The sequence below is a fragment of the Centruroides vittatus genome, unplaced genomic scaffold (assembly GCF_030686945.1).
Source record: "Centruroides vittatus isolate TY-2023 unplaced genomic scaffold, ASM3068694v2 contig_364, whole genome shotgun sequence".
NCBI classification, from domain to species: Eukaryota; Metazoa; Arthropoda; class Arachnida; order Scorpiones; family Buthidae; genus Centruroides; species Centruroides vittatus.
Genome location: NW_027122188.1, coordinates 2,852,627 through 2,867,620, shown reverse-complemented (window position 1 = coordinate 2,867,620; position 14,994 = coordinate 2,852,627). Strand labels below are relative to the sequence as shown.

Genomic DNA, 14,994 nt, shown 5'->3' with positions numbered 1-14,994 from the left:
TTGTATTTAGAACGACAATAAATTAATTGATCAAGAGTTAAACATTTTACACAAAAAATTTTTTGATGCAGTAACAAATGTTTTTATAATATATATATAAGGTTTATAAAATGATTATGAAATAATATTACAATTGTTCTACACATAAAAATTCTACATTTACAATTTTAATTGGATAATCTATGTCACACAGCGTGATATTTACTATTTCGAACTTCAAAATACATGAATTTTAATATTAAAACAGGAAGTAGAATAATGTTTCATCGTATTCAAAACATATCACGTGTTTTAATGTACTTGCAAAATGGATCGCGACAGTCATAAATTATCTATGGAAAATATTTATTTCAGCTATTACGACTCAATGAGGCGTAACCATGAAATCTGCGTTATACATAAACAGAGATGTCGATGTTATCATTTTATATAGTAAATTAAGAAATATAATTTCTTAAAAATTAGCTTTCGGGGGAAAAAAAACTATATTTTCTCTAACATACGGGCTTTATATATTAAATACAAATCAACCATTTTTTCGTCATTAACTCGATTATTATTATTATATATATTGTACGCTGTCGCCATCTGTCGTCGATGACGTCAACGTTTGACGACAATATGGCCGAACTCTGTAGGAAAGATTTATAAGAAGTGTTAAGTAGTTATTTAGCAATAGTTTACGTTTATTATGGTAATCAGTTTGAAGATGCTTACTTAATCGTTAAATAATGCGCGAAAGTGTTAATACAGGAGAAATGTTTATTACTCGAGCTTTGGAGAAAATCCTAAACGATAGAGAAATTAAACGTTCTTATCATTCCCAATTGAGAAAAGCTTGCGAAAATGCTTTAGGTAGGTAAATCAAGTAAATTGGGTAACAATATAAAATTTAATTGATCTATATTAGTGTCAAGGCGTTTTGCTATTGTATCTATTTTATACTATGATTCATTTTACAGAGAGATTAATGTATCAACATATGCTAGATCAAAAATATTCTATACTTTTACCTTATTGATTGATATTTTTCAATTTTACAGATTCATTCAAGTGAATCTTCTACTCAAAATTCATATTTTGATTTCATACAAATTTTGTTGTTAATATTAAATCTTTGGAAAGTAAAAAACAAACTGCTAAATACACCCTAAGTTTTTCTCTTATAGTGTAGTTTAAATGAAAATACAAGTTTTTCAATTTATTATCTTCTTCAGATTTCATAATTTACACGAAGGCTTCCCTTTAAACTCGTTGTTTACTAATTTACATTCATTTATATGTATTTAAAATGCTAAAAACTTTAGATTTATTTCAGATTTTAAATGTTTTATTTATGCTTATAAATACTTCTTCTTTATCTTTGCCTTTTCCCGTGTTTATATGGGGTCAGCGTTTTCTTCTCTAATACGTTTTTTCCATTGCTCCCTATCAAAGGCTTCTTCTTTCTTAAGTCTCCTCTGATTCGAGTCTTCCTCCACCTTATCTTTCCAATGCAGCTTTGGTCTTTTTCTTTTCCTCTTTCCTTTTACTACCAGTTTTCCGACCTTCTTATACCTATAAATACTATGGATTTTTTTTGAAATTTGTTGCAATCGTTATCATATATTAGAAAATAACTTTTTATATTTTATTTGCCTAAAGGATTGTAAGTACGTATTATTAAAGTTAAAATTCAGTAACCTGTATAAAGTAAATGTGTGCTAGCTTTATATTTAGTATACAAAGGTCATTTAATCTTTCATAAAAATTAATCTAAAGCTATAAAGTAGATATGGAGAATACAAAATGCAAGTCATGTCTATTGAATACGTTATAACTATTAATCTTGCTGTGGTAAAAAGCTCTAAAAATATGAAAGTATATATATGTTTTGGGGTTAATAGGTATTAAACCATAGGCATCAAACATGTTTGATCCAAAATTTCTTTAGAGTTTTTTGATATTATTTACGATCTACAAAATATCTGTAAAATTAGATAAAGATAGAATTATACATTTGCTGAATAAGTGGAATACTTGATATAAACATACACAGAGTTATATTTTGTAAATATTTATTATTATTTTCATATAAATATTTTTGAGATTATATAGTTAACAATTCAATATAAAGTTACAAAATTAAAACTAACAAGAAATTTTCTGACAACAATTTTAACAATAATGTACTGATAATATGTCTGTAAGGATTTTAGCTACAAATTATATACTTTAGAAGAATATGTTAATATAAATGCAATAATAATGAAAAGTATTATTCAAGAAGTATTAACTCACCAAAATACAGAAAACATATATGAATGCTGTGCAATTTACAAAGTAAAAATGCAATATAATACAGCACACATCAAAATAAATGAATGGAAGTAAAAGAAACTGTTCTTTGTGTTAAATATAAAGTTGCTGATATGTCTTAAGACCAAGAAGATAGCCTTTTACTTCTATTCAATTATTTTAGTGTTCCTTATTATATTGTATTTAAGAGAATCTATTTTAAAATGTGTTGTAGATGACTATATATATTATCTGGAATATTATATTAACGGCACATTATATGATAAATTTATTGCCTATGGGTCATTTCTGTCAAGGCTAGCTTGATGGGTTAGGTGACTAGGCAACTGCCTCAAGTGGCAAAATGAACAGTCAAAAATGTTCAAAACAAAAAAATTAATAGATAAGGCCAATGCCTTATCTGTTAAAAATGAAATTGGTTGATTGATAAGTTGTTATACTGGTTTTGCTATACAAGTTCCCCTTGAATCCTGAGGGGTAAAAACAATTTAGCCATTAGCAACAAAGATGGAATGAGTTTTCAAAGCTTAAAGAGTTAAAGTTGTATATAAATAGTTCACAGAAAAGTGCTAGCATTAGAAGTTCTCTATATTGGCAACTGTTCTGGAAGCATGGGTGGCAAAAAATTGATTTTGCCTCAGGTACAAGTTGATTGTTCAGCTGACATTGGTCTCTGCATGCTGTGACAAGGGATATAAGTTTTATGTTTATGTATATTGTTATTTTAACTGTAAAAGCTTTAAAATGTAGTATATGAAGGCAAAATGCAAAGTGTATGTGAGAGTTAATTTTTGATTTATTTCAGTAGCATCAAATATTATACTTTTTTAATAAATACAGTTTATCCTACAAGAAAATTTTTTACTTCTATATTGCTCTAATTCAAAAATTTTCACTTCTGCTTTATCAAAGCTTTCTTTATTTAAAAAATTTATTTATTTTGCATTTTTAAATTTTTTGGTTGATCTTTAGATTTTCCACTTCTCTGATCTCTTCAAGCATTCTGGTTTGTTTTCATATGAACTCTGTTATTTTATTTATTGTTTCCTGTCTTAACATTGTAGTTGTGTGACCTTTTCATTGATCCTTTTTGTACTTTTATTCTCATTTTGAGATTTCTTGCTCTTACATACAACACAGTTTCCTTTACTTTATAATTGGAGCTGCTTATATTTCTGCTTTTTTCATCTTGTCTGAAGCTGAATCAAAAGATTAAAAGTATTAAAGTAATAAATTTATAAATGAAGAAACCTTTGTAAAACAGAAATGAAAAAAATCTTTATTTGAATTGTTTATCTTTTATGATAATCAAAAGGTCAGAAGACCTTTGGCATAGCAGCCATTTACACTGCCATGTTGTGCTGCCTTGCATGTAAACATGTACTGTACAGTGAAACCTCCATTAACAGACACTCCCAAATCACATCACAGACATCGCTACTTGATGGACATTTTTACAATCCCCAGACTCTTCAAATAGGACATCTATTATTTTTATCTCTAAATAGCAGACATTCTAAATAATGGATGCCACTGTCCATAAACAACCGTACAAAAACACAATGTTCTTTCTGCCTTCAATATTCTGAAAGAATTAATTACATACAAAAAAATTTAAAACTAAGAGTCAGTTCAAATACTCTTTCAGATGACGAATTTGACCATAGGGGTCTAATAAAGACTAACTTAAAATAGGAATAAGGAAGGAGGGCAGGATGTAAAAGCCAAACAGTACTCTTTATTTGTTAGAGAAAAATAATCTGGTTAAGTTGTAAATCATCTCTCATTGTCATAGATATTAATGTTATTAAACTTCTGTCTTATTATTGGAATTAAGCTAATGGTACCAAGAAACCATAAACTTTTCTGAAGTTATCTTTTATTTAACAAGAACCGTAGTACATATTCATACTCATATTTTATTTTTCAACACATTGGTTACAATGCATTCTGGGTGCCACAATAGGTATAACCCAGTACAGTCTCAGTCAATTAATACATAATGCAGATCCAGTACAGTTAATTGATACATTACAATTGGAATAAGTAACAATTGATTCAATAATAAACATAAGTTAGCAAGAGAAGAGAGAAAAAAAAAACACACATAAAATTGGGTATATAAGAAAGTTACATAAGATTCTATACAATAATATGCAGAGTAAAATACAGGATAAATATTTACAACAGTAGTATAGTGTACATACACGTGAGGATAACTAAATGCAGTCACATAATGATTCACAAATGTCATGAGGGAAAATAATCAAAGTAGAATAGATTCATATCCAAGCATATGCATGTGGACAGGTACAATTATGCCAATTACATTTACATTTATGATACAAATTACAATTACAGATTGCAGTTATAATTATAATTACAAATATCAATTACAGATTACAGTTACAAATTGCAGTTTCAGTTACGATTACCAATTACACTTACTGTATCAAGGCCCAAGCAGAAGGTGCTAGTTGAATGCTCTTACAGTTGTCCTTTCAAAATACATGTTAACGAGCATCATAAATGCATCATGAGTCTCTTTGTTATCGAAGACTTTGTCACAGTTGGTTGGCCAAGCACCACCATAAGCCTCTATTGTTGACTGATGTCTTTCTGACTCCAACATGGGGCAGTCAAAGATGTAGTGCTGACTGCCATCAGCAACCCCACAGAGGGAGGAGTTGAAGTTGGGCATAGAACCGTAGTACATTAGTAATGAAAAAGAAACTTAATACAGTTATGACAACAGTGTTTATGTGGAAAAACTTCAAAGGTCATGTTACGCAGGTGATTTGCTGACTACTATAAAGTGTAGGAAGATATTTGGTTTTCTAACTTATGACATTATTTATTATGGCTAAAGTGTAATTTTTAATAAATCAGTTACAGAAAATAGTAAAAATATTCGAGAAATGACACCAACCTGATAACTACAAAAAGACATATCAGTGTATCAATTTTTATTAGTGCTTAGATGATAAATGATGTCATAAATGCAGGAATACCAAATACATTTCTACCTCTCGAAGTGGCTAGCAAATCGCCTTTGTAACTCAACACTCAAATTCTCACCATCTAAATCGATCTTTGTTCACTCTTATGTGCATAACAACAGTTTCATTTTTCTTTTTTGTTACTTCCTCTCGTGTCATTTTTAATGAATTAATAATTAATCAACGTTTACATTTTGTTGTAATTTTTATGTCCCATTTAAAGTGTCCTGTCTAATCCTGTTTGCTATTTAAAAATGAAATTTTTACAGCTGAAAAAGATAAATAATATACGAGGGCTATTTTTTAAATAAGGTCCGTTGGTGAATGAAAGTGAGAATAATGCGCAATCATGGCGGTATGCATGCGCTTCTGCTCCGAGCAAGCTTGGCGCGCGTTTTGACGCTATTTGCATCCATATCGTCTGTCTGTATGCTGAGCTGTAGAAGTTTAAAATGTTTGAGAAAATTGAGTCTCCCGCCGACTGTGAGATACGATCTGTTATTTGATTCTTGAATGCAAGAAACTTGGCAGCAGCGGAAATTCACCGTCAGATTTGTGAAGTTTACGGTGATAATGCTATGAGTGACAGTAAAGTTCGAAAATGGGTAAGAATGTTCAAGGATGGGCGAGTTAATGTGCATGATGAGCCACGCCCTGGCCGACCTTCTCTGATTTCTGAAGATTTGATTCATGATGTGGATAACAAAATTCGAGAGGACCGACGATTCAAGATTTCAACGTTATCAATTGAATTTCCACAGATTTCAAGATCAGTTTTGTATACCGTTGTTTCGGACAAACCGAATTATCGAAAATTGTTTTCTTGGTGCATTCCAAGACTGCTTTCTGATGATAACAAAACAAAAAGATTAAACAGTGCTTTATCGTTTTGACTCTATACGATCATCCACACAGTCCAGACCTTGCACCCAGTGATTTTTACTTGTTTCGATACCTAAAGGAGTTCCTTGGTGGTCAACATTTCAACGACGAAGAAGTGAAAACTGCAGTCGTGGATTGGGCTTCTTGACAGGCGGCAGATTTCTTTGAAGTCGGAATTCAAAAAATTGTTGAGCGGTATGACAAATGTTTAAACAAAACGGAAATTATGTAGAAAAGTAGATAAAAGTATGTAGAATATGGAAAAAAATATATTTTAATGATATTTACAGTATTTTTCTTATTAAAAAACGGACCTTATTTAAAAAACAGCCTTCGATACTATATATATATTTTTAATTATATGTGCTATGTATATTTTTTGGTATTTTCATATTCCTAACACAAGTTTGATGTTTTGTAACCTATCAATTCTTCTCTTTATGATGACTGCATTAAAATACCATACAGTTGCCAGCATGTACCGGTACCTCTCAATAGTGGACAAACTTCTCGGTCCTGATAGTGTTTGCTATTTGGAGGTTATACTGTATTAATAATAAAATTCATACATATGCGAGCAAAAAAAAAAACTTATTCAATTAAATGAAAAAACCTAGTTACATTGTTTTAAAAAATAAAGAAACTTTTACATTGTTGTCACCTCAAATGGCTGCTGTGTCAAAGAACTCAATAAAGGATAAAGTTTATCTTATTTTAAAACTTAAATAAGTTGGAAAAATTCTTTAAAATCTACTTATCAAAATTTTAAAATTATTAGTAATACATTTTTGGTTTTATAGTTATATTGATTGACCAATATGTTCAGCTTTAAATATATAGTTTATATAAGCTTATAGTTATATATATATATATAAGCTTATACATAGTTAATATATAAGCTTATAGTTATATTGATTGACCAATATGCTCAGCTGTAAATATTAGGATATCAACCAGTTTTTATTTTTGATGTGCTGTATTCAATAGCAGGTCCAGAAAAAAAATTAAAAAATATGTTTAATTAAAAATATTTAATAAAAATTTTTTTAATTATATAAATTGTAAAATTAAACATTCTTTCTATTATATAAATATTAGAAATTACATACGTGTTGCATTCAGTCATCAAAAATTTCAATATCAAAAACTATCGGAAAATATCTGAAGTACAGTAAAATATTTAAATCTTTTACATAGATATAATTCTGTAGAAAAAAATTGAGAAAAATCTTGATTTTTTTTTAACTTTGAATATTTAAATACCATACTTCCTTGATTCTAAGACACTGCTAATTTAACAGGCATTTGTTTAGACAAGCAAAATAGGTAAAAGAGTACATTTTAGAATTGAGGAAATATGATATTGAAATTGACAAAACAGGTAATATTTTTAGCAAATAGAGACTCAGATTTCTTTACAATTATATGTCATTAAAAATAAACACATCCATATTGTATTTAATATTTAAGCTTCTCTTTTAACTTTTAGCTATAAACTAGAAAGTTCAGAGCAATGCAAATCATTTCAAATGTATTCATTTTCACCTCTTGGTCACAAAATGCATTTCAAAAATATTTTTCCTCAGTTATATATTTCCAAAGTGCTGATAATTGTGTAATATAATGTATATTTAAAAGTTATAAAAATAACTTTTAGATATACATTATATTACACAATTTATAACTTTTAGATTGTAACATTTTGATAAATCAACAAAACTGGAAATTAGAGAAAATGAATAAAAAAAATCTCTCTCTTGGCTAATCCTGAAGTTATCTTTTAACACAATTTTTAAACAGTAAATTTCAGAAATCTGATTAACAAATTGCTAGAGTTGGATGTTCTTAATATTAATGATAAATTTATATTACAGAATATTAAAAATATATCACAAAGCACTTTTTAATTGATATCCAATCTGCCTTTAAATTTATAATTATCTACACTATTCTTACTGGAAAAAAAATAAAATAAAATTTGTTACAATTTATATTTATTATAAAATTTATTTAAGAAATTTATGAATTATATATTGCTATTTAAATCTAATAATTGCATTATTAACTGTATATAAGTCATATAAGCCTAAAATTTTAGTGAGGAAATTATAAAATCAAAAGATATTAAGGTTTACCAACAAAAAAAATTAGATTATTAGGTTTTTAAGGTTTTTCCAAGTACACTGAAAATTTTAAGTGTACTGCATGAAAATGCTACATAAACAAGTATTGTTTACTCTAATTAATATTTTAATAGAAATAATTTTTATTATTTTTAGGTGAAATTAAAAATGAAGCCAAGGACTTTAAGTAAGTTGATAATTAGTACAGGTTAAATGATGTTTTTATAATTATATATAAGTATAGTTCTTAATCGTACATGAAAATTATATAGTAAATAGTTACCATATATTTACAAAATTGAATAAAAACAAACTAAATTCTTTCTTGTTTTTAACTTTTATTAGTTTCCTATATTTGTTATTTAAATAGAAAATTAAAATTTTAGTTAAATTAATCTAACTGTTTAAAACTTTAATATTAAATATTATCTTTAATTTTATTTCAGAAATAATTTTGTAAAAATTACAAATAATATGATTTATAAAAGTAATAAGCAGTTTGCAATGAAAAATACAATTTAATTTACTAACTCATTAACAGTTCTTTTAATATAAAATTCATAAAAATAGTTGATCTTACATTACTAGAATACAATTAGGCAGAAAAATTTTCTAAATATGTATATATATTTTTTACAAGATTTCTTAGTATTTTATTGAAATTTTAGAATGTTATATATAACCATATTGGTCATTTACTGTGCAAGTTGGAGACAACTTTGTGCCTATGATTCTTCATAGTGCTTAGCCAATTTAAGCTTTTAACCTAGTACAGGGGCACCCATACATTGGGGCATATGTCTCCTTTTTTTGATGTAGGTTCTCCTTTTCCTAATCTCCAAAAAGGCTCCAATTTCCATTATTAACAAACAACAGAAAATTCATGACTATCCTATTCTAATTATAAAAGAAACTAATGAACAATATTTGTCTATTTACCCATACAACTTCATTATATGTTGACCAAAACTTGGCCATAAAAGCAAGGAACATGCCTTGTTTTCAAGGCCAAGTTAGCCTGGACTGCAACCAGTGTCATCTTGTAGGAGTTCTTGATTTGATCTGAAATCATAGTTTGAAGCATCTTGCATAATATGTGATACCATTTTCTTATAGCTTGTACTCTCCTCTTTTTATAGTTTGCAGGTGCTGCTGTGCATATAGCTAATATATAAAGAAGAAAGCTTTTTGTTTTGAAAAGTTTTGAGCAAATGCAATTGTGGGATCACCGGGAGGTTGGACGGAGTCGGCCTCCTTTATCTTGGTCAACAGGTCAGTAAAGGACCTGCCCACTGTCAAGGATGGCTGGTCCAGTCGGGAACTAATTATTTGTCAGGTCGAGTGGAGGAGGAGAGGGGGCTCGTTGATAAGACAGAGGCAAGATTCGAATGAAGGACACCAGTTACAATAACAAACAGAATTTATTACGAAACAATAAAGGACAGTTACACCGAATAACATTGACAGATATTATGTACTAACATAGGAAAGTTCGAACCCGAGAGAGAGTTTACAAATAAGTGGTCATCATACCTCAACAGGTGGTCAGAGCCCGAGGACAGAGTCTATTCGGAAGTCAATCCAATCGGCGTTGTAGAGGCTTCGTAGATTTTAGGCGTGAAGGCGTAAAGGTCCGACTATAGGCGGGAGCTACGAACGACGACCTCTTGGTTCTTGCTCCCCTCCTTCTTATTTCGTCCCCTCGTTAATTTTCTCGCCAATAAGCGAATTTTGTCTTTAGTTCTGAGCGTGACTCAGTTTCGAGTTTCGAGGGGAGGGGGAAGTACAGTCATTCCCCTAAGACGAGTCGGTTTTTGGTTTGGAATTTGGTTATTGATGTCAAGATAAAGACTAATTTAAATTTTTATTTTGCCGGTCAATTTGAATTCTCACACAATGAAACTTTTTAGGGACCATCCTCACATTCGGAAAGAAGTCAATGACTACTTTTACTTAAATTAACTTCAATTTTTTTATTTGACCAGCAGGATGGTGGCATTCAAATAGAAAAATTACTTAATGCAAAGTTACCAGCATGCACAAAATATGTTTTTAGGGATTTTTGAGGTGTTGAGTTTATATATTATTCTATTTTTTGCGAAATTTGATTGCTTGGCTGGCTACCACTTCATATTTGGCAGTGAATGTACATTAGAGTTAACATTAGAAAAAATTTGATATCTAAGCAGGTGGAAAAATTGGATTGTCCAAAATAAACAAAACTTTGATAAATCCAGCTACAAATTTATTGAAATAAAACGTTTTCAATCAGGTTTTACATTCTAAAGAATTTGAAAAGTTTGTAACTGAAGATGATCAGTAAAATCTGATTGAAAATGTTTTTTAATCAGATTTTATATGGAGAGAAGGCCCTGCTCCACCAGGGCCAGTTCTTTTCTTCCAGATAATTCTAAACTTAATTATAATTTTAATAATTTATTAAATATTAATTTAGATAAGAGATGGCACCTAACATCTACCTGTAGTACCAAGTTACTTAGTATTTAATCATTAATTATAGTAGATTTATAGCCAGATTGGTTAGGTGATCATTTGATCAAGGATCAAACAGAGGTCTGGCTCGCATAACTGACAACAAATCTGCACAGTAAGCAGCAGTTGTAGCCCAGTAAGTCTCACCTTGGGCTGATCTTCTCTTCCAGAGTATTCTAAATTAAATTTATTTATTTATTTCAAATTATTAAATTTAGCATGTGATGATGGTTGAACTGCCTATTTCTAGTTAAATTATTTAATAAACTATCAAGGAATCTTAAATAGTTTTTTGGTCATAATGTAGCCTGATCAGAATCTGGTGGTTTGATTAATAATTAATTTAATTATCAGGTTGTTTGTATATGTAATCATGAATGTGTGAGCTGTCCAAAGTAATATACAAGACATAATATAACAAATCTGATTATCATCAGAATAAATTATATGTGCATCCAGTAGTCATAATAAATACATATGTAAAACTGGATTAAGTCCAATGCATGTAAATATACCAGAAATATCAGCACAAATTATACTTACTAAAAAAAAAGAAAAAACAAACGTTTTTCATGATTTTTAAATTGTCATCTTCAGGTTAAAGCCATTTGAACATCAATGTGAAATTCAAACTTCAACTTTACAGATGTTTGACATGAATGGATGACAGGCTTCCTGTATGATTTGGCCAATATAGCTGTGAATAACAATACATACAAACTGTGTAAAACTGGATTAAGTCCAACACACATAAATATACCAGAAATATCCAGCAGAAATTATGCTTACTAAAACTTTTGAATGGTTTTAACCTGAAGAAGACGATTTAAAAATTGTCAAAAACATTTGTTTTTTTCTTTGTTTGTTGGACATCCAGTAGTCTTCATACATATGAATTATTGCTGAGAAATTTGAATATGGCAGCGAGTTTTACACACTACATTTACGTCATACTTTATATTATACATACCCATTTATCCAAGCTAAAAGTCAAAATTGTCTTCAGACCAGAACAAATATTTCCATTGTGATTTGTTCTGTAGTAGCACTTATTGAGAAATGAAAACTTTTCAGCTTGTGCATTTTTGCCATTAGATAAAAATTACAGTAAAATCTGCTAAAGCCAGAACTTGATGGGGCTGTCTTTTTTCTGTGTCTTGAGGTTTTCTGCCATTGATTGTATTAAACATTAAAGGTTTAAGGGAGCCTTGTCACTTTTTTGTTACCAACATAAATATCCAGAAAATGTTTTTTTTTTACACTTTACGGGATTAGGTGAAAATTAAGTTTTTTACTATGTACATACATTTATCATTTGTTAGAGATGTCTGCATACGCAGAGTATTATAAAGAGTTTACATACAAATAAGCAGGCAAAGTTAATTTTAATAAAACGACTTAATGTTAATCTTAATAAACTATCAAGGAATCTTAATAAATTCCTTGATAGTTTATTCAGACAGAAATATAATAGGATAAACCAATCTTAATTTTGAAAGATGAATCTCACTTCCCATTTAGGTTTCTAGAACAATTATCACATCTTAGGAACTAAACTTTTAATATTGAACAAACGTGATGCACACACTTTAGAATTAGTATCCAAGTGTAATATTTTCCCTTTATCACTCTCATAAGAAATAAATTCAGTTAATTCTATTTTATTTATTTTTAGTATAGCTTTACTTTTTTTTTGTATTTACTTGTTAGAATTTGCATCAAATGTTATGCTTACTTTTGATTTGATTATATTGTTAAAATATGCTTATTTTCTTATTAATTTTATTGTAATGCAAAATACAAAACACAAGAGTTGCTGGCTTTTACTATTGTAACTCAGATGTTGGGGGTATTTGAGTTGCAATAGATTTTTTATTCCATCAGCATCTCATAGGTTTCAGTTTTCAGAGAACATTTGTTAGGTTAACTTAATGTCATTTTACTGAAAAATATTTGAACTTTCCACCTTGTTCAGGTTCTGACTTTTACAGGTTTACTATAATATTAAATGAATTTACTTGTCAATCATGAGGAGAATGGTATCAAAAGACTTTTTTCATTTCACACAATTGCTAAATTTTGAGACCACAATGTTTGAGAGACCATAACCATTAATATTTTAAAATTAAGTTTTGCAATTTTGTAAGATAAATATTAAATTTTGAATGTAACAATTTTCAATGTTTTTTTTTTGAATCAGCATACATTCCTTTGAGTGAAGAATTTAATGGTTTCTGTGGCATTAAAACTCAGGTAATTTTATTTTACCCAATGGCAGCATAAACCAACTGATTTAAATTGGAAATGTAGTACGTTTTCATTCTGAATCTGCATTACAATATGTTAATTTAACACACATTACCAATAATAACTTTTGAATGATCTTGTAATTTATCTATTGATCATAATTGAAAGTCATGTATTATAAATGAAAACATTTGTTGCAATGTCATTTTGCATTGCTGCAGTTTTACGACAAACACATTGGGTCCTTATTGCATATGTGATAACCAATATTTCCTTTTTTTTTTTTTTTTTTTTTAAATTACATATTGTAAAATCTAAAAATAAAATGACATTAAGGAATAGTACAAATATTAAGGAACTTGTAAGAAATTGTATTTAAATTACTTACCAGTAATTTAAGTGTTATTTGAAACTTATTTACATACAAACTTTTTGAGGAAACTAATTCTAAGAAGTATTAGAAATGAAATTCAAATTCATTAGCATATTTTGGAATTTATCCAGCTACCAGGGGATACATTAAATTAAATTTCCACAATCAAAAGTTGAACCGAGATAAAATACAGTTTCCTATGATGTTGGAAATTTTCCATGACACTTGTATACGTAGTGTTAAATCAATAAGTATAGACTTGGAGCTCATTTCCTACTTTGTCACTGTGATCCTCTAACAGTTTAATACACCTGTTAAAAAAATTGTATACTATTGTTATCATGGTTGGACCCATTTGAAATAATTTGTGGTACAGTTCTTCCATAGATTTATACGTAGTCAAAGTAGAAATACCAAATTGTCCTCTAAGATTTATACATTCTTTACATATGAAAATTAAATGGTAAACAGATAATTGGTCGTGACACATTCTGCATTGACTATTCTTGATATTCAGATAATTTGCAATGCCCACTACATAAAAACTGTTCAATCTAAGCTGCATATAAAACCTTTTCATCTTAAATGGGATTTGAAAATTAATATAACTGTTTGAAGGAGGAAAGCTTAAGTTGTTAATATGCCATGAATGAAATTTTGAATTCTGTAATCTTTTCATTTCTTGATCAATTGAGTTATTTAAACATATTTTCCACTAAGGTAGTAAATCTGATGTTCCAATCAGCTTCTGTATTGTTAAATAATATATGTGATATCCATATCTGGCAAACATAAGACTAAATTTATTGTATGAATTATTGGTGTAATTCCTTTTAACCTCATATAGTCTTTTAAGCTCTTCCAATATGGTATTTATTAGTATATTCTTACCATTGGCCATTTTTATATAAAACTTCTTGATTCTTATTATCATGAAAGGCTCTAACTGTAATCTATTAGTGTCATGACAAATTGCATATCCAGGTATAGCCCTGTCCAAACAACAAATTTTTCTTATATATAATAATCGTATTTTCTCAAAATGAGACAGCCAATCCATGCATCATACTGGGAGAGCATAATATATCGAGTTTATTGATGAAAACAGCTGAAACTGTTTTTATATAGAATTAATTTTCATTATAGCTAGGAAGTAAATTAAATTATTTGTTATTCCAATTGCTTTATTCTGTACTTGTTTGAAATATTTTCCAAATGATAATGAAATTTCAGTATGAAATTTCATCAACTACCTTTAATTTATCATTTAAGAGATAAAAATCATAATCCTGCTTAGCCATTCTTTCTCCTTTTTGTGAAATATAAGGATATATGTTTTATTTGGATTAATCTTCATTTCTGTATTAGAAATGAAATTAACTGGAAATGAAATTCAAATATATTGAAAGGACTTGCCAATAATTCAAGAAAAGTTTGAAATTAATTAAGAAACATTAAAAATACTTGATTAGTTATTTATTATACTGACTAATAACTTAACAATAATTAAAATACACTTGGAAAGAAAACATGAGACAATTTAATACAGATTAGTGTAACTTGAAAAATATTATATTTA

General features: G+C 28.6%; 1 protein-coding gene across 2 annotated transcripts in view; it reads left to right on the top strand.

The window, feature by feature from the left end:
- Positions 1-579: 579 nt before the first annotated feature.
- Positions 580-14,994, top strand: part of Sec71 (ADP ribosylation factor guanine nucleotide exchange factor Sec71) — a 135,416-nt gene continuing 121,001 nt past the window's right edge. For both annotated transcript variants that reach the window (XM_067270118.1, XM_067270117.1), the window contains exons 1-2: positions 580-855; positions 8,459-8,489. In XM_067270118.1, the coding sequence (XP_067126219.1) occupies positions 732-855; positions 8,459-8,489 (155 nt within the window). In that variant the 5' untranslated portion in view covers positions 580-731. The remainder of the gene's footprint in view (positions 856-8,458; positions 8,490-14,994) is intronic.